The following is a 25,199-nucleotide window of genomic DNA, read 5'->3' on the forward strand; positions in this document are numbered from 1 at the left end:
CAGCCGTCACAGCACAAACGATAACTGATGGGTAACTTTGGGTGTCACTCTCTAAAATTCAGTTTTCTCGCAAAAGAATGAAGAATAAAGAATAAATTGCGAAAAAGAATAAATTGCCTGCCTCAACAGGGTAAAATGAGAACTGAGTAAGTCCCAGAGTACTGGTCCCTTCAGGGTGCTGGGCCCAAGTGAGTTAGCTAAACACTTAATACTATACCCTCCGCCTTCCCCTCGGGAGATTGGTAATAGACAACACCCTGAATGCCCTGTGATTTCTGCTGTACTGAAATGGATTAACTCTCCATAACCAACTGTTTCTCAAATCCACGTGTTCCTATTTGCTTTTTCCTGTTAACATCTATTGGAACACCCAGGAATTGGTGTCCCTGAGAACACACTGGAGGGCTATAACTTAAGTGAAAAAAAAAAAAAAAATGAGTTTTAATGACAGCCGCGAATAAATTTTGAACCTGATGCTGTTATTCTTTCTGACTACAACCACCACACACAACAAGGCAGTCTTGCCAAGCTGGAGGTAGCTGGAGAGGTCAAGTGCTCACCGTGCACTAATGATAACTGTACATACGGCGGGCAATGTATTTGTGATAACATGTAGGATGACAGAAAGTTCTCCAGAGTGTGTGTGTGTGTGTGTGTGTGTGTGTGTGTGTGTGTGTGTGTTTAATAGGAATGGTTTTGAATCCTGTTCCTCGGCTTGCTTTCTTTGTGAATAACAGCATGCTTTTTACATGACAGCTAACCAATCTGCAATCTCCTCATTAGAGAGGCTAACTAACCCATACTAACCCTGGCCTCAGTGTTGTCTAGCTATGGCTATGTTAGCTGGGAAGGAAGTTAAAAATCAAATGACTCTCTTAGAAAGACTCTACTCTGCAAAAAGTAAATGAAGATTTGGACCCTGTCGAAAACACCAATCTAAATAATTCTAGGGAAAAAGTCTAGCGTGGCTGCTAACATGATAGACTCAAGAGCAATGGATAACTCCTTATTGCGTCATTTTAATGAATTGTTATCATCAGTATTTTTTTCCTCAGAAATACAAACTCAGGAGATAAAAACCTGTAATTCAAAACAGGTAACAACCGAGCACACTTGTCAGTAAGGAAAGATTTTAGCACACCCAGCAGAACACAAGCCAGCAACAACGCACTTGTAGGCCGAAGGGTGCAAACGCAGCACAGGAGATGATAGCAGTTCCTAATTTGCAGGTGGAGCCACCATTGAAAATAGTCCTCATCTAAGCAAAGCGTGGAAAGATTTGGTTTTTCTGCTTTCTGAGTGTACAAGCGGGGCTGACTGTCCACCAGGAACACCAAAATCTGTAAGATCGGGGAGAACACAGCTATAAACTGGTCTGTTCCTACACTACTTGTGATAATTTGCTGCTTGTATCATGTTGTCCCCAAAATAACTCTGGATAGAAAGAGATTGATCATTCATCCTTAGCTCAATGGTGGATATAAGTCTATGCCCCAATACTAGTATCACATGAGGTCTGAAGTGAATAAAATTAGCTCATGTTTCTCAAAATGTGGCCTGGGGACTGACCATGTGTGTTCTGGAACCTCTGGGGAGTCTGTTAAAAGTGCTTCACCTGGACCCCACCCAGACCTACCAAATCAGACTCTCTGGGACAAAGGAGGACCCTCCACAAGAAATAAAAGTCCTTAGGGAATTTTAGGCCCACTAGAGGATTAAAAGAATATTATATTGAATTTTGATGTCAATTATGGATATGGAAAACTTGTAAGCTTCACGAGAAAGTCTGAAAACCATGAAAAACTTCCCAAATTAAGCCTTATAAGACGTGTTCTTCTGAGGGTGAGGGGACAGTAAAACAAGAAAACTGGTGGCAATGACAATTTTAAAATATAATCTTAAAACATTAAATGCAAACATAAAATCTGGTGTTTTAGATTTTATAAAAGACCAGCTAATTCACTGACATCCCTGCCTGCAACAAATCCAGGGCTCAGAGTAGATGGCCCCTGTGGCATTCGTTTTGGCCCCTCGCTCCTTCCCAGTGGCAAAGCCCCGCCCACGCCGCTGCACTGACTAGCCTCCATCTGGACCTTGTTCGTCTTTAAGAGCAATGCATGTGGGACATGTGATTGCGAGGTGAGACATGGTCTGTGGCCCTGGAAAGTACTACTCTTCAGCAAGAGCGCATCATCTTTTTCCCTAGAGATGCCTAAGACCAGGGGAACTTGACCTTCCTCACAGCCCGTTGGGGCACCATCTTGCCTGCGGACAGAAGCTCTTACTGGCTGGTTCCTGATGTCCTCCTGGCCTAGTCTTTCTGCTTTTGCAAGAAATACACAGCTTTATGGAGCTGGCCAAGGGCTGTCTTCGAGCATCTCTCCAGTCTGCAGTAGAGCCTTCACGTCTTTTAATTAGCAATTCATTACTGAGAATCTACCGCAGGAAAACTACAGAGGGTGTATTGAGTTCTTACTTTGAGTTCTCCATCTATAAAATCTTGGCATATGGCAATGGTAAATAAATGAATATATAATATATGTACATATTATGTAATGGACATATTGTAATTATGACATGTATATAATATGCATTAAGAGAGAACCTCAGGAAAACAATTTTCTGTGACAAAAACACAGACAGGTACAACAAGAATGTCCTCGGCCAATACCACGCTGCAGAGGTAGTTATCTTTCCATAGCCCAATTAGAGAGGTTTATATCAGATTATAACATAACTAAACATTAACTAAGTTCTGGGAGTCAAGCATCTACCAGAATTCACATTTTTCTAAAGTACAAAATGGTTAACTTAGAACAGGGTTCTCAAGATATAGGCTCAGAACCAGCATCATCTGGAAACCGGATAGAAATGTAAAGTATCAGGCTCCCCACCAAACCTACCCAAATCAGGAACTCCTGGGTGGGCCCCAGCGATCTGTATTTAAAAAAAAATTTTTTTTAACGTTTATTGATTTTTGAGATAGAGACAGAGCATGAACGGGGGAGGGTCAGAGAGTGAGACAGACACAGAATCTGAAACAGGCTCCAGGCTCTGAGCTGTCAGCACAGAGACCAACGTGGGGCTCGAACCCACGAACCGTGAGATCATGACCTGAGCTGAAGTCGGATGCTTAACCGACTGAGCCATCCAGACGCCCCCGTATTTTAAAAGCCCTGGCTGATCCTGATGCATGGTCAAGTTTGAGAACTGTAGACTCAGAACTCAAGACACCTCACCGGGACTTTACAGTGTTGGTTGGGGGTGCTGAATGGAGGAGTACAGTAGTTAGCAATCCACAAGGTGTAACTTAAAGGACAGCTAAGAGTCCTGCCTGCTCCCTGGGCTGGGCTAACAAGTCTCTGGATTTCTTAAAATCAGAGCAGCTTCTTTCAGTTAAGACTGTCACTAAAAAGTCACCATGCCCATTAATATGCCAACACTCATCATTTATCTTATTCCTTAGCTGTCACTAGACAGATAGCCCTAAAGAAAGGAAGGCATGATGTGGCATATCGTAAGACAAGTCAGGTTCAAAGTGGAGCAAGGGAAGGAGAGTCGCAAGCCCTCATCCTAAAGGGTGACAGACAGGTCCAGGTGGAACCCTATCATGAAGAGGCTCCGGAAAGGCAATGGTGCTTTCCGCACACAGAGAAAGGGACACTCAAAGAAATACTTCGTCATCATTACTGTCTTCAGCAGCACTTAACTATCAATTAGCTGAGAAGATGGTCTCCCTGGCTTCTTAGAAAAGAACACCTGCCAAACTGGAAAGGTCGCTGCTTGCTACTGAGGAGCACTCTATACCCACTTTACACACATATGTGACGAGCATTCAAGCTAAATGTGGCCTGATATAAATTTGGGACTCCCTTCAGTGCCCCTTCGGTACAGCGGCAGCAATTTCCAAAGACAAAATCAACACACTCAGATCCCGACATTCACAATCACCTGTTACAGAATCTTACAGGCACACCTAACATGTCTTTACGATGTTCCCCCATGCTTCTATTCACAGAGCGCATCAATAAGGTATTTTCCTGACACATGTATCAAAAAGTGTGATGCTAACATTTAAAACTTCGGTTGAGGGGCGCCTGGGTGGCGCAGTCGGTTAAGCGTCCGACTTCAGCCAGGTCGCGATCTCACGGTCCGTGAGTTCGAGCCCCGCGTCAGGCTCTGGGCTGATGGCTCAGAGCCTGGAGCCTGTTTCCGATTCTGTGTCTCTCTCTCTCTGCCCCTCCCCCGTTCATGCTCTGTCTCTCTCTGTCCCAAAAATAAATAAACGTTGAAAAAAAAATAAAATAAAATAAAACTTCGGTTGAAGTACTTCATGACTACAACAGTATTGAGAAGCAAAGCACGTAATTTTATATTCAACAACGAAACCCAACATGAAAACGTCTCTTTTCTCATTGCGCCATAACCATCCTGCATGCGTGGAACCATTTTTATTACACATTATATTTCTCAAGGGCTCTCTGCATGCCTTTTAAAAGCTCGAGTGAGGGCGAAACTCGACCGAGACCAGGCTTTAAAAATTACGACAGAAATATGACTTAAAAATGGAAGACGACGACGTGGCGATTCAAGTTTACGTACAAGTTGCCATTGGAAAAGCACAAGTCATTGATTCCTCGACGTCCTCCTCCTACAGGGAGCAAATGTCTACGCAACAGTCCGATCTTGTGTTGCTCTGGCAGCTGACAGGTGACATTTGAACCTCTACCCAACCGTAGCAAGACAATTCAAAATTAAGGTTGACACTTTGTCCTTTAACGAGTTCCAAAGTACTGCAGGGGTTTTACTGCCTGATGTTACACCATATGTGCAAACTCCAGACACAGCAGGCAGGGTGAAGCAGGACGCCTCTGTACTTTGCCATTCTCCCGCTTCCTGTTGTTTTTGGAGCAACCCTAACTTTAGCTAAACATAACCCTTCTGGGTGAATCATCTTCAGTAAGAGAGTCTGCCTTATAGCAGAGTGCCCTGGATGCTGACTCTATTTCTGAAGCGCGGCCGTCTATGGAATTGAGAGAGCCCACTGGCCTGGGGTCTGGCAGTCTTTATGAAACCTATTTCGTGAAAACTTTCATAAAACAAAATTACTTGCCACTCAGGTTTTTATGAATAAAGCCCCAAACAATGATGGAATGAGTAACAGGAAAAATTCTTTTTGAAGCTTTTTTTTTTCCCCCAACTAGCCGAATATTAAGTGATAGTGATTCATGCAGTTTTCAAAACCTTTTCCATCCCTCAAGCTGTTTTGTAATTCTAAACGCAGTTATCTTGAGTAATGGGATGTATTTACTTACTTGTGCCCTCAAGAGGTTCAAATGAGAAAAAAAAACTCTTTTAGGTTTTACATTCATAATTATTTTTTTGCCAGATATGAGAAATATATATGAGAAACGAGAAAGTACCAACTGCGAACTATATCCTTAGCTTAATGTCAGTAACTCTTGCCGTGCAGAGTTCATGAAAAGCATGTACAAAGTGTGGGGGGAGAGGGAAGGTCCTTTTAAAAATACACATCACTTCTCCAATGATCTTTCCCCTGGAGTTTTCTGTAAAATAGAACATGTAGCTCTATATCATTCCAAAAAATCTATATGGAACTTAGAGAGGGAAGCATAAATCATGGGTCTCAGATTCACTTCCTGTTGCTTTCCTTCATTATACAGTTAAAGCTGATCAATAAAAACTGATCTGTCTTTGTAAGCATTTTCCTGTTCTCCCAGAAATAATTGCAGTCCCTGCCCTAAAATGAAGGCAAACTGAAAAGTAATATTTACTTTACTAATTTACTAATTAAGCCTATAACTGTATCTGTAGCATAGTGGAATCCAGAGTTGTTCATGTTAAACTGATCTCTCGTGTAAAGCAGTAATCATTTATTTAGAAATACAGTTTAAGATTGAGCAAGGGTCAGTTTTACACCCACCGAAGAGTATTGAGGGCTCATGACAACAATGTTGAATCAAAAACTTTTCTACTTTTCTGGGAAGTCTTCAACTCTAAAGACCTGAAGATGCCAGTAAGACATATAAGAGGAGAAAAAGAAGCTGCCAAAGCATTTTTCCTGAGCCAAGTGAAACACAAACAGCAAATCAAGTTTATTCTTCAAGAAAAAAAAAAAATTAAATACTCCTGGCATTAACTCTATCTTTGAAATCCGTAGTATCAAAAAGTTTTCAAATTCAGGACTTCTATCTCAACTTTCAACAACTTTCTCGTCGTTTTACGGTATTACTATATGAATATCTGTATGTATCACGTGTAAGACTTCCGCTTGATGTTGAGAACTGAAGCACTAAAGGAAAAAACAGCTAAGCCTCCCAAACTGCCTCCCAGGGCAGAAGGAGATGCAGAACTACGGGGCGGGGGGGGGGGGGGGGGGGGGGGGGCGGGGGGGGAACAGATGAGAACAAAGTTACCTCCAGTAGGGGAATAAAGAACTGCAAACAACTCTGTCATTTGCTTCAAAACGCAAACCTTGTTTGCCCCTTGCATTTTTAGCTTGAGAACTTTCTCTTTCAAAATGTGACTTCAAAGTGTAATATCAAACAACCTGCAATAAGCTGTCGGGGTTTCTTCAACATGCAGATTCTATCTCAGAACTACCCATTTAATTTTTTTTCCTTCTTCTTCTGGATTCTTCACAAAAGATTATAAGAAAGCACCAAATGGGAAAGTAACAGACTTTTACTTTGTAATGAAGTTACAAATAGTTTCTATACGTTTTCCTGGCTTCCTATTTCCCTTCATTCTGTACTATCTACAGGTTGTCATATTTTACCAGGACGGACTATAAATCAGACAAGTTCAGCCCGTCAGTTTGAAGAATGGAGGTGAAAAGCGCAGTGGAAAATATATAAAGTATAATTAAAACCATATGACCAGAAATATTGAAGTAATACTTGCTGGAGGAAACCCAAGTAAAAATCAAACCTTTTTCTGGTGTTAGTGAGACTATGCAGTCCATTTTGGACAAGCAAACAGCATTTGCTATTTTTTTTTTTTTCTTCACAGCAAGAGCATCCCACGAAGTTAAATCCTAGTGAGATAATTAAGCCTATAGCTGTATCCGAAGCATAGTGGAATCCAGAGTTGTTCATGTTAAACTGATCTCTCATGTAAAGCAGTAATCATTTATTTAGAAATACAGTTTAAGATTGAGCAAGGGTCAGTTTTACACCCACCAAAGAGTACTGAGGGCTCATGACAACAATGTTGAATCAAAAACTTTTCTACTTTTCTATGAAGTCTTCATCTCTAAAGACCTGAAGATGCCAGTAAGACACAGAGAATCTAATTGTTGACTGTTGAACAAGAAAAGCAGGAAGTTATGAAACCTGAATGGTCTCCCCTACTACATTATAAACAATCCCGATGTTACTGCCTCATGTGGGTTGTACTTAGTGGGCCAATGATGTATATATGTCTAAGGATGTACAGAAATTCAGAGCTCTCAAAGGTGGAAAGCAATTCCAATAAAAATCTTTGACTTTGGCAGTCTATCACCAAAGCCATCCCACGACTATTTCTCCAGAGCATTCCATGTGCCAATTATCAGGACTTCAGTAGACACCTGCAGCACGATTTTCAATATTGCTTTGGGATTCCGGGAAATGAGTCAAATTTAACAAGTCACTTACCTCCCAGAAACTGAATTCCTCCGGCCACTCTTCCCACTGTCCTGGAGATGAGCTCTGACACACAGCAACCCATGAGGGCAGTGAGAGCCACCAAGAGGAGGAGGCCACAACCCAGGCCTGTCACGACGGTACAGATCCTCCATTCTGCACTGGGGATGCCCTGGAAGGAGGCATAGCGCCCACATTCCTCCACCATCACCATCATCTGCCGGCTTTCATCATGCACAGGGTAGGAGCATCTCCGGAAAGTACCGAAGGACACAGGCTTGCCCAGCTGTGATCCCCAGAGCCAGTAAGGCATAAAGAACCCCACACAGGAGGTGGCAGCACAAAGAAAGGAGAGCAAAGCCCAGATCACCCCAGTACAAGTCAGGCTGGATGCCATCTTTTCAACAGATAGGGCAGCGAGGACCCAAAGTAACTACTCTGGGACTGCAGGAGTGAGTGAAGGCGTGAGACCACCAGGGAATGGCAGGCAATCCACGTTCTGTAACACGTCTAGCAACACAGTGAATCTTCAGTCTTACTGGCCATCAACTTCCCATCCTCTGTAGTAAGGATGATGGTCCCTGGCAAAACAATAAGAAACATTAAAAGTTAAATGTTTTCAGGGAAGTGATAACACCAGCTCAGTTGGTCTACAACCCTTAGTTAATAAACATTCAAACTTGGCTCAACACTGCAAAAAGTGGGAAGAACTGATTCTCTCTATAAACGCTTCTAAAATTCGTTTTGTCAAACTAGCTCAAAGCTTTTTCATGTCTTTATCTCCTATAAATGCTCCCAAATTAACTCTGACAGCTATTTACTTAAAGAAATCCATGGCTTCTATTTGCCAAGCCAGTGAATTCATTTCACATACTCGCAGTAAAAGTAATATAGCATTTTTACTGGCAGTAAACATAATTCCAAATATTAAAATAAAGTGAACCGTACCATGGTTTGTTTATCTGGCTTGCAAGTTCATGCTTATAATTTGGAGCAACTTTTCCGTGTCCCTTTAGGTGCATTAACTCTGCATGAGCCCGAACAAAATTATTAGGATAATTTTCACAATTGCAGAGCACTATAAACTCAACAAATACTACAGACTGTCTAGGCACACAGACTGGATGCAACTATTAGGCACGCCCTGTACTCAGTCCGTAGTATTTGTGAATCCCTTCAGTCTTAACCACCTTCTTTCTCCTAGTGTAAATGAAAGAAAGCCTGTGTGTGACTTCCTTCTGATTCACTGGTTCCGACACAACGGCTGGGACCGTCTCTCCCACTGAATGATTGTCACTGTCTAATCTGAAAAGTAATCCATACTTCCCAGTCTTCTGCATGGAACCCCAGCCATTCAAAGAGTTCCACGCGCATTGACTTTCCACCCCTCCCTTCCTTTCAAAAGGAGTTCTTGAACGGTTTCCCACACTTTCCATAAAGAAGGGAATACAGAAGCACAGAGCCCATGTGCCCTACAGTTCCATTCCCAGAACCCTTAACTCCAGCCTTCAGGGTCCACAGCAAATCCCCTCTCCCTCACCTCTCCCCTTCCGCCAGCCCCCACCCCTACCGCTTCCTCTCCACACGCCACCCCATTTCCAGTCTTGTGTCACTCCCGGGGAACTTCAACTACTTTTTTTTTGTTAATCTTGTCAATTGCGGTCAGCGTCAGCGTCAGCGGCTGAACTTGGTCTGCCCGGGCCCTGAGGCTGGGGGCGACGAGTGTGTGTGGGGGTGGGGGGGTGCTGCCTGGGGGCAGGAGGGCCCTCTTCTGGAGCTGAGGCGAGGCGCCCCGAGGGGAGGCCAAGACGAGCCCACAGGCGGCCCCCTGCAGTGGCCTCACCCACCCCAGCCTGGACGACACCCGATGACCCCCGAGCCCCGAAGGAGGAGAGGGGCATCTTGCAGCCGGCCCGCGCCAAGGGAGGGGAAAAGCACGGGCAGGCAGCACCCCCCGGAGGCGGCCGCCGACAGCGGCCGCCGACCGCGCCGCGGGGCTCAGGAAGTCCGGCGCCCGGAGCAGCCCGACTCCGGCGGCCGGGGACGAGGGGGCGCGGGGAGAGAGCGGAGCCCGCGGCGCCGGGCGGCCGGCGCTCCCTACTCACACGGCGGGCGGACGGCGGACGGCGGGCGCTCGCCGGGGCGCGCGCACAACTTGCTGTCTTCCGCGGGCGGAACATCCACGGCACAGAAGAGCGTCCTCCCTCCCCGCCGCGGTCCCCGGCAGCCGCAGCCACCCCGGGCCCGCCTCGGGGCGGAGAGCGGCGTCCGGCCGGAGGCGGAGGGTCTCCCGAAGGCAGGGTTGCGCCGCCGGCCGCGGAGCCCCCCCTGCTGCCCGCGCTCTCCGGCGGCGGCTGGGGCGGTGCGCGGTGGCCACGCGCGGGGAGCCCGTGCTCGCACGCAGAGGAACAGGGCTCCCTTTGGCAGGCGAGGCACGCACCGCCTCCTCCCCTCGGCGGCCCGGCCCTCCTCTTTCTCCTGTCCCCTCCCCTCGCGCCCGGAGACCCACGGCCGGCGGAACGCGGACGCGGCGCTGCCGGCGGGGAACTCGCGAGACCCCGCCCGCCCCGGGGGCCACTCCCGCGCCTCCCCCCAGCCCGCGCCCACCTCCCCCCCGCCCTCCCCTCGTGGCGACTCCTGCAAATGGGGAGGGCGTGGAGGCACACAGACCGAGGAGTAGGGGACAAAGTTGCTGGTTTTCTCGGTGCTCCGGAGGCGCCACGGAAGACCAGACACGTTCCCTGGTTGCCTTTGGGGATTGAGGTTTAAACTCCCGTTTCCTGCCGGAGGTGGAGAAGGAGGGCCTTAAAACTGGGTAAAGGGACCCTTTGGAGCTTTGAGGAGACTCTTGGGATGTGGTCACTTTGGAAAGGGTGAACAAGGCCAGTGTGGACGCGAGCCTGAGACATAAGAGCGGGAAGCGCAAGGCTGGGGGATTCTGCCTGGCAAAGAGTCTTTCCAGACAAGCCAGGGAGAAGGCGCGGCGGGGCGGGGCGGGGTGGGGGTGGGAGGGGGGCGACTTCCAGCGCGAGCCTCTCCCCCGAGAAACCTTCTTTGGGAGCCTCCTTCAAGGCATTGTATTCTCTCTGGCTCGCTCTCCCTTCCTTCTCCCCCTCCTTCCCTTCCCTTCCCTTCCATCTCTCCATCCAATCATTCTTATGATCAATACCACCATCAGATTTCTTGTTATGCTTGTCATCGGCGTTTACCCCTTTGGAAGTTTAGAGCTACATTCAGTAGAGGACTGTGGGAGCCTCTGCGGAGGACAGTATTTTAAGAATCCCGCCATCTGGGAATAGCAGTGTTGGAAGCAGATACTTCCCCAGATACAGTCTGTGAAGTGCTTTTTCAAAGTAGTTGAAAGTTACAAATGGGTAGGTATGTATAATATTTCATAGTAAATTTTCAAGCTGCATCATTTTAGTTAGCCATAATGGTGTACATTTTCCCCACAACCACAGCTGGAGATATGTGCTCTCTCATTATCATATTGAAAGGATTTGGGTAACTGGTTCCAACCTTTTTGAGGTCATTAACAGGACTTTTTCAGAATATGGTGAGCCTGATAAGCCTTTCAGGAAAAAAAAATACACGTATTAAACTTTATCTCAATGGTTCTCAAGGGGGAGAAGGGAGATTACCACCCCCCCCCCCCCCCCCCCCCCCCACCCCAGGGACACTTGGCAAGGTCTGGAGATGTTTGGATTATCAGGAGGAGAGAGGCGCTACTGGCATCTAGTGGGTAGAGGCCAGGGATGCTGCTAAACCCTACAAAGCACAGGTCAGCCCTTCAGAATTACCTGGCCCAAAACATGAATAAATAGTGCTGAGGTTAAAAAAAAAACCCTGTTTCAGTGAAAAGTCAGGTAATTCCCTGTTCCCCTGTGGTCCATGCATGAAGCCCAGATTCAGAACCCTGATTCAAGTGATTTGAATGGTCTCAAACAAATCACTGGTTACTGAGCTCCGCGATGGCCCAAATGATGGGTTTGGCTTCCAGTTACGCCCCTGGCTATTACCCAGAGACTTCAGATCTATAGAATGTAAAGGCAAAAGATAGAACTGTATAAAGATCAAATTATAGTCACAAGATTTGGACTCACCCTCCACACAACCTACTGGGGAAATTGGTCCAGGACATTTCTGAAGCCTGGAGGAGTTTTAAGCACTGAGATGGATGGCTGGGATTACATTCTTGCTGTGTCAATCACGACACTAACTTTTCTTAGTAGATTTCTTTAGTCCTCAAAAAAAGCAGAAAAAAAAAAAAAAACTATGAAGAAGGTGTAGCTATTATTTTACAGAGAGGTCAAGAACTTTGCCCAAGACCTTGCAGTGAAAAGGTGGGCTTTAAAGTATCTCATTATCTGCATTCTATTAAATAGAGTACAGTGCTATTGAAAAGAGTCTGCCCAAAAGGAAAAAGAAGATAGAGGAAGAGGTCGAATCTTTAAAAACTCTATTAGGATGTAATATCAATTATTTGTGGAAGTATAGTATGTCATATACTAGGACTCAAAGTTCTAACTTAGATGAATGAATCTGGACAAATGGTAACCTTTCTGAGCCTGAGTTCTCTCATTTGTGAAAAGACATTGCAATAGATGGTTTCTAACATTCTTCTAACTCATGACTTCTAGCATCATGATTATAGAAGTATTCATGTATTTGAGAAGATCCTAGGAGTCACCTAATTTTGTTCAAGTACTTTTTACAGATGAGGAAGCAGAGGCTCAGCATCCTTCCGGTGTGTTACCAAAAGCTGAGGCTAGAACCCATGTATCCTGATTTCTCTTTTCATCCCACTGTGTAATTATCTTCCCAAACTATAAAATCTTCCAAATCACTCCTTGGGTTCTTGTATATATACTTTATAGGCAAAATGCATTATAATATCTTTAAAACCCTTGTATTAAATTTCCACCTTCAAAGGATCTTTAAATTACTTCCCAGCCAGAAGTTCCCACATAGCAGATACTGCTTGGACCTCTGATTCCAGGTTTGAGTTTCTAGTATGTTTGGACTGTAGTCCCATCGAGTCATAAGATGAAATCATGAATATAAAAAGCATGTAGAAAGCTGTAAAGCATCCATGACAACGCACTTGGTTCGCTACCCGGGATTAATTCCCAACTCCTTCTCCTTGTTCACTAGGTAAGCACCTCCCTTCCAGCCGCCCTTAAACCTGGAGGTGACTGTATGACCCTTCTACCCAGTAAGTCTGCTGAGGAGGCCTCCAGGGAAGATTGTGTCCTCTGATAGAAGAGAATGGCTGTCTTGGACACATTCTTGAAGGATGAGATGTTCGGAGCTGTAGCAGCCTTCTTACAACAATGAGGGGAATCACAGAGACATCATCCTTTTGAATTACACCTCCTTTTGAATATTTTAAGAGTAAATTACAGGTTCTTAGTATGGTGTAAATCACTGTTGCTCGAATCTTCTTTTAGTAGCTAAAAGCTAATCCTAATCGATCAAGCACTGTGTAGATAAGACATACGCTCAATGACAGGAAACACGCATTGTATCCCAGCGCTCGGCAGTTAAAGATAAATACTCAATAACTGAACATTAACTGAGGCAATTAGTGAACACATCAATATCGTTGTGATTATTATCCTTGTTCCAGTGCAGCCTACAGAGTGCATATCTGATTTCTATTTTTTTTTAATTTTTTAGTGTTTTTATTTTTTTGAGAGAGAGAGAGAGAGCACAAGGAGGGAGGGGCAGAGAGAGAGAGGGAGACAGGCTCCAGGCTCTGAGCTGTCAGCACAGACTGGGGCTCGAACTCATGAACCGGGAGATCACGAGCTAAGCCAAAGTTGGATGCTTAACCGACTGAGCCACCCAGGCGCCCCGCATATTTGATTTTTAAACTAACAGGGTGTGCTATGTAAAATTAGGGGAAGAGTATGATCGTGGAACATAGGAAACAGCATGGGCTCAATCACCTCTGACCATTGGGGAGAGGTTGGAAAGGGACTTCTTCCACGTTTGTTATAAAAACCACAGTGTGGCTGACACAATGTCCATTTCCATCACCTGTTCTTTTATATCTTTCTCTCCACTAGAAGCAGCTAAAATCTCCATTCCCTGGCCTCACCTGGAAGCTTGAGTGGTCACGTGACAGTGCTGGCCAAAGAGATGAGAGAGGGGAGGTACTGGCGCCCTCGTGTCCGCTTGCTGTTTCTCCCAGCCTAGAAAACTTATGGGATGGCACTGGGATCACAGAAGCCGTTCTTCGGCCAGGAAGTGACGTGCATGATGACAAAAGTCAATACACTAACAGTAGAGTAAAATGGCTCCAAGAGTCTAGATCCAACGTATTTTCACTAAGCTGCTGTGTTATCCTCAGACATCTTCTGGGTGAGACCAATAAGCCCCAGCTGTTTAAGTCCCTGTTACTGGCAACGGCTACATGCCCACTAGACTACTGAAACTACCTGCCCTCTTGCAGCACCCCGGGGGCCAGCACCCCAGGAAAGCGGATTAGACACAGAGCGAGGAGGCACTAAGCAGAGCAGAGAGGACAGAACAGCACCAGGGGAGAATTCTTTCTCTAGCAAAGGGTGGCTACCGGGGACATTCATCGTCTATAGCGTGCATTGGCGAAGGTGGATGGACCCTTCTTAAAATCTGGCAAGAGAAACAGGAACCGCCGTGAAAATAGCTTACAAAATACCACCCCCCCCTTAAAGTCGTAACTTTGAGGAATTAAAAAAGACAAATTCTCAGCATTATAAAATGACTGCCACAAGAAGCGTGTCTGAACACGGGCCAGCAAGAATGAGATGCAGGAAGGTATGAGGTGTGAAGGAGAAGCAGCGGATAATAATACAAGTGAGGCTCCAAATAGAGCCCGGAGAAGAGGGACTTTTCTTTTAACTGCTCCTGGCCTAGAGCTTATCAGTTCTCCATCAGAATATATCATTTGCTCCTCCACACATGCAGTGAAATACCTTATGAGATGCAGAACTCATGAGTTCTCAGGACACAGGGTGTAAAACAGATCATTGGAGACCGTGGTAGTTCGTCCTTTTTTTGCCATTTCCTTCCTTTGTTCATTCCTGAGCTACCCTTTCCCTTCGGGAATCTCTTCTAAAGACAAATTTACATGGGTGTTGCTTCCGTATTTTACTGCATTGTGTGCATCTTATAATGGGGGAAAAAAATCTCACAGGACCGGTGAGCTCTCGGGTTTTCTGGTCTCCATTTCAAGTAGTCTCTGAGTGAGATCATGTGTTGCTTTTGGAATGCCCTTTCTCTGGCGAACATGTTTATGCATACATTTACCATAGCTGCACTAAGATCCTACTCTAGGACGGGTGCCCATTTCATTTTCTATGAGCTTTCTGTCATGCACTTGATAGACTCAAGGCCCCCTTCTCCCTGTAGAAACTGTGTATGCGCAGTTACGTTACAATTTCTGAATACAGTGATTTGTGTGACTCTATTCCCCAGAAACTCTCGTGGAAATAAGGTGCATAGAGCCCATGGCCTGTTCCCAGGGGTGCTGTCTGCATTATTCATTTAAAGTTTGCAAACCACTTTGGCAATGTAAAGTGCCCTATCATTTCTCCGTATTATTCTTTCATGAATTAAAGCAGCATACAAATTTTAAATCAATAACTTATTCATAAGAGGCAAAAAAACGTGAAGTGTTAAATTGCATTTAACGTAGCAAATATTTCACATTAGGCCATCAAAATGGAAAATGTCCATAATACACTATATATATATTTTGCTAAATGACCCAGGAAGCATTTTAAAGTAGTACATAATTATGTTTAATATTGAATCAGTGTCGTGCTTTTGCTACTTTTAAATTCTTTTTTCTTTTCATGTCAAAAATCATCTCAGGCTTTTTCAGTGTTATGACTATGTTTTACATTTTTTTTTTAATTTTCCCAGACTGTGTAGAAAGATAGGTATAATGAGTTCTATAAAAAGGGATAAGAATTTTTTTGTAATAATATTTGCTACCAATCAGTCATAACTCCTGAGACAATTCACAAAGATGTGTTTCAACAGTATTTTAAAATTGTAAGTCCTCCCTTCACCAAACTAAGATGCACTGCAAATACTGAATATACTAATAGAATGATCTAAAACTTAAACAGTTAATTTAATGTTATAATACTAAGAGGGGTTAACAAACACTGGTTTTTCTGAAGTACATAATTTCATATTACAGCCATTGTGAAATGGTAGAGGAGAAATGCTTTTTCCCAATTCTCTGGTTTTTCTCAGGAGAAATTTTTCTTAAATGCACCTGGTCTCTCTCCACACATCTGAGCAGCTGGGGTAATTGGAGGCTCCAGGGGGAACCCCGTTTGAGCACTAGGATAACTCTGCCCTTCTCTTGGGGTGAATCTCCCATTACAGGGCAGGACTGTCCAGAGGCCATGCCTGAGAGAGCCAGTAAATCTGCCAAACCCTGGGGCCCGGTTAGCAGGCCCGTTTGCCCCTCACTAAGCTACATCTTCTACATTAGCCTCTGTCAGTAATAACCATGATATTTTGATCTTCATCTGCCATTTTTCCCTCTCAATTTGTCCAGATTGCATCTGGGGAAGAGAAACACTATTTATTGGCCCCCATCAGAGATAGTAAGTTTACTACCACAAACTGGATGGAAACATGTTGAAATATTAATTAAATATTACTATTTTGTGACCGATACGGCCGCAACACCAAGCCTGTACTAACGGGTCGGGAGAAAAGACGGGAACTGACCTCCAGCAGTTAGCATTGAGTTGAGCTGTCAAACGTTGTGTTTGGTTGACTTGCCAACTAGAGCGCATGTGTGGATGAAAAGAGAATGCTCTTTGGCTACGTATGGCTTCCAAAGATCAATGTCTTTGTGGGTTAAAAGCTAAAAAGCATGGGCTAGGTGACAAGAAGCAGAAGATACAAGAACAAAAAGAGAATTAAGAGCAGTATACAGCATCAACCATTTCAGCAGACAGACACTAGAAGAGGGGGTGGGGGTGATAACAGCAGGGAGCAAGGAGGAGGAGAGAGAGGAAGAAGCTGGGGGAGGGAAGGAGGAGGAAAGGGAGGAGGAGACATGAAACAGACGGGGGATGGGGGAGGAGATGAACAGAGGCAGGGACAGACCAAGACGGAGAGAGAGAAGACAACTGTTCTGTTTTGGTTTTTGTTTGTTTTGCTTTGTTTCCAGGGAGAGAGGGATAAATAGCACGTCTGTGTCTTCTACCTTGAAGGCACAGACACAGGGTACTTGCCATGTCTGGTGAGGGATGGGAAAATATGGGTCTAGTGGCTCAATTGTTACTACATGGGGATGTAGTATGCCATGAAAAAGACATGTCCACTTGGAAACATTAGCAGTCAAAGGGACATTCAGTATGTGCAGGGAAATGAGAAGCTGTTTCCCAGCCCTCTGTCAGCTTCTATAGTAACAACCCGGTATAATAACTGATGTTTGAGGGGCACGTAGGTGGCGCAGTCGGTTGAGTGTCCGACTCTTGATCTCAGCTCAGGTCTTGATCTCACAGTTCGTGGGTTCAAGCCCTGCCTTGGGCTCCGCTCTGATGGTGCAGAGCCTGCTTGGGATTCTGTCTCTCCTTCTCTGTGTCCCTCTGCTGCTTGTATGTGCGTGCTCTCTCTCTCTCTCTCTCTCTCTCTCTCTCTCTCTCCCTTTCTCTCGAAAACTGAATAAATAAACTTAAGAAAAAAACAAACAAAACTGCTGTTTGATATGATGCCTTTTCCAAGTGCCCCAAGCAATTAGCCAGTCCTTCCCTTATACTTATAATCGATGGATACCTCTTCCATAGAGCTTACAACAATGCATTGTAATTATTTGGTTGTGGATGTGTATTCCAAACTTGATTGTTAGTTCTTTCAGAGCCACCTTACTCATCCTGCTAAGCACATAGCAGGTGCTTACCTCGTCGGGCCTAAAATTTCATGGGCTGCCTTGGCATCTTTGAACCTCAGAAGGCCCCGAAGGCCTAGCTGTGAGTACTGTACTCTTGCCAGACAGACCCACCCCCCCCCCCAGAAGGAAATGTGCTCACCTGACTAGCTTCCCCGTTTGCCATGTCAGCTACACCTCATCCGGGTCTGAGCCTGATGGGTTTCGTTCCCTTCCAGCCCACACAATTATTCAAACAAGTCAATCCCATCCTACTGTGGGAACCGAGGGGGCACTTCCTCCTCTCATTACTACAAACCTTGCCTCCCACTACCCCTGCTGGTTCAGTCTGCTCCCGCAGCGCCTCCCAAGTGTGGCCCTGCCTTCTGTACAGGACCCACCCTTCCCAGGCTGTGAGTATGTGTGACCAATAAACTGCTGTCAGCTCATCTGTCCAGTGTCAGGTGTCATGTTTTCAGCCATCTCATGCTACTTAGGGTGGGGGACCCCTCTCTCAGAACAGTGCTGAATAAGCACTTGGTAAAAAATACTTGATATCATAATTGGCACAACATCATCACATCATCAAAAAAGACTACATTACTCTGTTTTTTTTAAGGCACAGGATGTCCTTCGGATCCATTTCCATTCAACAACAGCTAAAAGCCCAGAATGTGAAATCCTTAGATACCCACAAATATATTAATCAAGTCAGCCCACTCCTTGGTTGGTGCTGGTAAAGTTTTTACTGTGTAATTTAAACATGCAGTTATTTATAAATTAGTAAAATTAAAATGTGGTAAGACCGAGAGATGTTTTTTTTTGGCTTATCTGTATTTCCTAATCTACCTCAAATAACCTGGAGTAATTATATCCTTAAAATGTTCAATAGAAGTATAAGGCAATTATCAACTGAACGAGTTCTCTGAAACACAAAATAACTAGACCACTGGATAAAGCTGCTTAAAAAGAACATATTTCAGAACAGAGTAAGGAAGGGTAGGATCTGTCCCTGAATGGAACATGTGTTTCAAAAATTCGTGAACCGCAACACAATAAATGTACATCAAAGAGCATATCTGCATGTCAGGAACATTGTAGAAAGCAATCCAGATCTGGTCTGAAGTTCTACTAGATTCTTTTCTCTTCCCTTGTAGTGTTCTGGGGTCAACTTTCTGTTGAACGCTTCTGTAATAGCTCAAAGTCATATCCAGTGAGGCCGCTACATTTCTGCAAATTGCTTGGGGTAACTCTGGTCTCTTCTTGCTAAAGCTGTGGGTCTCACACCTGTCTCTCCCCAGGATTCCCTGTAACCCCAAGTGGTAAAACAACAAAACAAAACAAAACAAAACCCCCTCTTTAACTCCTCTAGGTGGCAGTGTTTTGAAGGGCTTCAAGGAGGACCAGAGAGGAGGGTTCCATTTTAGCAAGGCAAAACAATTCACCTAAGAAATATTGGGCCTCCTAATTCTAGAACTCCCTGCTGGGGACATTGCTACCTCCTTACTAACTACAGCTATCTGTCATTGCCAATTGGGTCCCTTTTCCTGGACTTCCTTTCCTTTGCCCCTTCCTCCCCACCTAAACTTTTTTTGAACCCTATAGCACCTCTTTCTTCAGGCTGTTCTTAGAAACTTAAGTCTCTTCTCTGCATTGCTTGAGCATTTCAACTTTCATCCATTGTCTTACTGGTATTAATTCTTGGGGGTGATCATGGCATTGTATTAATCCCTCTGTGTTATTACAGAGGAGCTGTAATAATCCCTCCTCCCTGGTATCCAATTAAAAAAAAAAAACCTTCTCTTTCTCAGGGACTTAGATTTGTGCTGCTTTCCTCAAGGTGGTCATTGGCTCAAACCTCAGTCTGCTTTTTAAAAAATAAAACAAGTTTATTTAAAATATATTAATAGACTCTGTTCCAAAGGACATTTCTTTAAAAACAACTTTTTACCCATTTAGCATGAGCTCCATATCATCTTCGAGATGCTTTGAGCCAAAATATTAAAATAAAAAGCCCATGTTAGTGGTTTAAGAAAGAATATATAAGGTACACCACCCTGCTGCCTTAAAAAAATATACGTATCTTTTTCAAGAGGAATCAGAGCCAGCTTAAAACTATCAAAATCAAAACCCACAGTGTCCAGCTGTAACACTAACTAGGAAGCCAAAGACCTGGGTTCAAATTCAGAGTCAGAATCTTGACGAGACTAAGACCCAGATATCAGCTCTCTCTCATAGCCCACTTACCAAAGCTTTGCCTTTGCCTAATAAGGCTATTCTCTGTCATCTGACCACTTGCCTGAGGTGAAATGAGTCAATCAACTTATTTATTCCAGTTAGGGGATCTTGAATTAATAGTAGTGCTTGTGTTACAATGTGATTTTCCCGAATGTTAAGGATTTGTTTCTTTATCCTAGAGGCCTCCTACTGGTGGAGAGACAGCAAAGCAGACACAGGACCTTCAGTAGTTTTTCTTCTAAGGTATTTATGCGCAAATTAGATTGTAGCCCAACCTTGTCTGACTTCCCTGTTAGAAAATGATTAGCATCCCAGTGTCTCCACTCCTAACACATTGACATGGGAGCTGACTTGGTTTAGTTATAGGTGCATTGAAAATGGCATGAGGCCAAAAGAAGCCCGAGGTCTATCTTTGCTATAAACTCCCTGCTAGTTTAATTATTTTTCTTCATCTTTTGTTTTTACATTTATGGCTATTGTTTCTTTCATTGCCATCATGCCTAATCAGAAATTATATATAATGTACTTACCGTTAAATTTTAAGTCTTCACTTACCACCTGCTTTGGACCCAAAAGTGTTGTAAGTCTTATTTGATCCCGAGTGTTGCTTAGAAAACAAATAATTATGGTGTAGTGAAGAAAGGAAAAGACCTGCTTCCTTGATTCACAGGAGCCTTTGAGTTCAACAGAAGAGACAGAGAATAAACATCCGGTTTTTGACTGATGTTCCTAACCTTCATTTTTGTCTGTAAAGAAGCAGAAAAGGGAGAGGCAGAAACTTCTCGGGGGTAGAAATCAGGAACACCCAGTTCTGGGCTCACTTTAGCTATTAAATTGGTGCTTGACCTTGGACAAATAACAATGTAAAATGAGGGATCTGATCATCCTATTGTTTTCTTGCCCCCCCCCCAAAAAAAAATGGCACGATTTTGTAATGAAACTGAGAACATGATTACCAGTAGCCAATCAGGCCAGTATCTGGAAATGCCCTGCTGTAACATGTTAGCTGAAACTATATGAGGTAAGCTTGTCGAGGATTCAACAAACCTCAGCAGGTATACAGGTGAAAAGATGCATCATTTTGCCAGGAATTAACTTTTCTTTTTCCTGTTCTTATACAAAAAGTTACACCCTGAGGCCTTTGAAACAATTCTGTTGCACTAACCAGTGCTGGATAATGACGGAGCAACCTGATGTCAAGCTTTCTGATGTGATAAATTAATCTAAGCCATCAGTTTTGAACCATTTCTTTTCCCTAGACAGATTCTGCAGAATTTCTCTTCTGCCGTCTTAGAATTCATTAAGTAACAAAAAATGCAGCATGTTCAAACCTACAATAAAAGTCTGCCCTACCCTTTGAAGATGAATTTCAGTGCACGATTAGTTTGCCAAGGACCGTGCAAAGATCAAGACCCTTTTAGGGGTCATGATGAAGAATAATGTACTGAAAATCCAATTGCCTTTCTTGTTTTACAGTAACGAGAAAAGGTTTTTCGTTGTTTTTGGTTTTGGTGTTAGTTTGGTTTTGGTTTTGGTCTAGATATTTTCCAGAGTTATTTGGATTAAAGGTTGATGTATAATAAAAGTAAAGAGATGTATAAGATATAGCATAATGACTTGCTGTCACCAAGACAGGATTGATCTGAATTTGATTTAGCCATAGAAATACCTCCTATAGGGAGGAAGGACCATTATGGTTTAGAGCAGGCCGATTCTGGGCTTCGCCTCTTAACTGGTTTTCTCATCTTGGATAAGTAATTTACTTAGCCTATCTAAAACTCAATTTGTTTAACTGTAATATGGAGATAATAAGATCTTCCCATAGTGTTATTCTAAAGATTAAGTGAGATAATATATATAAAATATTTACCACAGCGCCAAGTATATAGTAACTGCTCAATAAATAGAAGCGATTGAAACTATTATTTTAGTGAACTTTCTTTCCTATCATCTTAGAATTCACTTAGTAACAAATAATCCAACACATTCAAACCTACAAAAAAAGGTCTGCCTTTTTAAGATAAATTGCTATATAAAAATTAAAGTGAGCTTTCTTTTTTAGAACTGATTATTCAATATGCAATCTGTTATGGTTTCCACAATTTCTTTCAAGAGAGAAGACAGATTCTGACCAAGTTTTCCATATAAATAAAATCATCAGAAGGTACCCCAACTTTGATGCTATATAAAATTCAATTCAGTATGCTATATAAAATACCCACAAAATGGTAGCCCAAAACAGTTTCCAATGGCAATAATGTTTGCTACTTTGATACATTAAATTAATGAAAACTGAATACTGGGGATGTTGTAGAACTGCACATTTATCCTGAACTCAGGAAATTTGAGGCTAAAGCCCCGTAAAGCCAGCTTCTGTGCATCTATTCTCTTTCCTCTAATCAGGTTCTACACTATGCCCTCCCCCTTCTTTCTTTCCTTTTTTCCCTCCCCATCTCTGAGTCTTTCCTGACAATACAGTTTAGCAGGGACATATACATGGAAGTACCGTAGGGGTGGCTCTGTAGGGAAGACACGTTAATAATCCCAAAGTCCTTATTAAACAACATCAGCTCATACGTGGTATACCCCTCCCTGATTTACATCAGTTCTAGCTAACAACAAGTAATGACCTTGTTGTTATTACTGATACAAAGCATATCAGTTTGCGAAAATATCTCTGCTATGCTCATTCTTTACATTGTTGACCATTGTGACAATAGAGGTGGATATCTGAGTATAAACAAAGAGAGGGATGGTTTCCACAAAGACAGACTTCAGACTTTAGAATTCCTGTAGAAACACCCAGACACCATTGTATCTTGACCAGTTTTAAGAAACCAAATAAATTTTATTATTAAAATTTAAAAATATCTTTCTATGGCATAATTAAAATAATGGGTAGAGCACATTGCTTCCTTGGTGTACATCCAGTTTACTGTTTAGACAAAAGCCCAGTAAGAAAGAAACTGCATGGTTGTTACTCAATAGTGACATCTACCGGTGACCCAAGAGTATGGGTTACCACAGGAGAAAGCTCAGGTTCTTTGGCCCTGACGTGGCCAGAATTATAATTAACACTCAAGCATAAAATGGCTTATTTTCTAGTTTGTGGATTTTGTAGGTCTTTGGTAACTCTTCATGACCTCACCCATTATCTGCCAGTTGGCTTAAAAGTCTAATCTTAGCATTCTTACCAGAGGTTAAGTGTGCAGGAAATAAAAAATGAACCTCACATCAATCAGTATTGTTTCTGTTATTTGATGATTTAAAAAATAGTAAGTTTCCTTAAGAATTACAAAGAATATACATAGACACACCCCACCCCTATGCAGGAGTGGAATTTTTCCCTTCCTCCACTCTTGTGAGGGAGGGCTGGACTCAGTGGCTCAGAGATAGAGTACAGAAAGGAAAAAATGGTAACTTACAATGGGAGACGGCTGGTGGACAACACCGTATTTGGGTGACCAAGGTGAACATTACCAGTGATGTGTGGATACCAGATACCCCTGAGATGATGTGAGGAAAGGGAGCGTCACCTCTATGTGCTCTCTCCAAAAATCCACAATCCCAGTCTAATCACAACAGACTAACCCAGATTGGGGAAAATTCTACAAAATACCCGATTAATACTCCTCAAAACCGTCAAGGTTATAAAAAACAATGGAAGACTGAGTAACTGTCAAAGACCAGAGGAGACTAAAGAGACACAATGACTAAGTCAGTATGGGTTCCTGGGAGGGATCCTGAAGAGAAAAGGGGCATCAGCGGAAATCTAAATTAATCTGGGGTTTAGTTCATAGTAAGGCACCCATGTTGGTTTCTTACTTTTGACAAATGTGCCACAGTAACGTAAGATGAAAACGTTAGCGGAAAACTGAAACCGGTTGAGGGGTATATGGGAATACTCTGTACTCTCTTTGCAAATTTTCTATAAATTTTCAAGTATCCCAAAACAAAAAGTTTATTTAAAAAAAAAATCTCGTGTACTTTCTGTGCATCCATTTCTATGCTGGACACTCTTCAGGATCACACCTCGTGCTTTAAGAACACGTCGCAGATGGAAATGGATTTTCATATACTTTCCTTTAACCTCCCACAGCAGCTCTGCAAGACAGGCAAGATGAAATTTTTCCATCTCCAACTTATAGACGAGGAAGCCAAGACTCAGAGAAGTTTCATCCTGAGTAAAGTCACAGAGGGAGAAGCAAGCAATGCCAGGACCCACCCAAGGGACTCTTTCTACACCCTACAAGTTTGTTAGCTTGAAATTCTAATTGAAGTGATTCTGTTGGGTGTGACTGATTAACACAATGTTGTTGGGTGTTAATGTGTCCACGGTATCCTGCCCCTTTTGTGTGAGGACTTTTGTAATTGTAATGAATGCCATAAGAAAAAAAAATGGAAATGGGAAAGAATAAGTCAAAGTTCTAATATTTATTCCCAGGCTTCATCATGAAGTAATAAAACTCTCTCTGCCAAGAAAAATCCCTCTTATCCTTTAAGGCTTGGCTCAAGAATTACTTTGTGAGTCCTTCTTCCAGGCTCCCCTCTCACAGGGAGCACTTGCCTTCACCTCTGCACTTCTGTAGCATTTTTACGGCTTCTTTTTCTTTTTCCAGTGGGGGGAAGGGGAGAGCATAAATATTAGAAATATACATTCATATTTTTGCTATATATAACATGACTCTCTCACCTCTTCTTTTCTTACACTTTTTTCTATCCAGTATGTTTATTTCTCAACACCCCCCCCCCCGCTTTTTTTTTTGGTTGAATGTGGCTAGGCATGTTAAATTACTTAAGTTAAAAATCTCAAACTCCAATGTCTGCAGAGACCTGCAAATGAGTCTAAATGGGTAAAGTAGGCCTGAATATGGGAAAAGTCAAGTGGCCCTCTCTGTCCCTTGTTTTTCTACTTTTGGAAATCCCACGAAAACTGATGTTTTTCTACTGTAAGCAACATGGTGCTCGATGATGAATAGTAAGTGACAGTTGACCTCAGTATTTGTATGGGAACAAGGGTGTGACATGTATTATGGCAAACAGGAAAGTTCATGGCCTGTTTAGAGGGGTAGGACTGTTTTGTTCCAAACGACTGTTGCCTTGTGGAAATTTAAAGACAGTTTTTATAAACACCCTCTTTTCTTTTTCTTCTTTTTTTTTTCCAAGAGAAGCTGGGAATTTGAATTTTAAATTTTTTTAATGCTTATTTATTTTTCAGAGAGAGAGAGACAGAGCATCACTTGGGGAGGGGCAGAGAAAGAGGGAGACACAGAATCCGAAGCAGGCCCCAGAGCTGTCAGCACAGAGCCCGGAGCCTGACTCGAACCTTGAAATCATGAGGCTGACCTGAGCCGAAGTCGGTCACTGAACTGACTGAGCCACCCAGGCGCCCCAAGGAAATTCAAATTTTAAAATGTTAGGTTTGGGCTTGG

The 25,199-nt window shown here is 43.3% G+C and overlaps 1 protein-coding gene across 1 annotated transcript in view; it reads right to left on the reverse strand.

Annotated features, from left to right (window-relative positions):
* LHFPL6 (LHFPL tetraspan subfamily member 6) overlaps window positions 1–9,875 on the reverse strand; it is a 250,267-nt gene extending 240,392 nt beyond the window's left edge. Inside the window, exons 1-2 of the mRNA XM_030309470.1 lie at window positions 9,752–9,875; window positions 7,659–8,227 (exon numbers count right to left, since the gene is read on the reverse strand). Of these exons, the coding sequence (XP_030165330.1) occupies window positions 7,659–8,043 (385 nt within the window). The 5' untranslated portion in view covers window positions 8,044–8,227; window positions 9,752–9,875. The remainder of the gene's footprint in view (window positions 1–7,658; window positions 8,228–9,751) is intronic.
* Window positions 9,876–25,199: the final 15,324 nt, after the last annotated feature.

Source organism: Lynx canadensis, chromosome A1, assembly GCF_007474595.2.
Source record: "Lynx canadensis isolate LIC74 chromosome A1, mLynCan4.pri.v2, whole genome shotgun sequence".
NCBI classification, from domain to species: Eukaryota; Metazoa; Chordata; class Mammalia; order Carnivora; family Felidae; genus Lynx; species Lynx canadensis.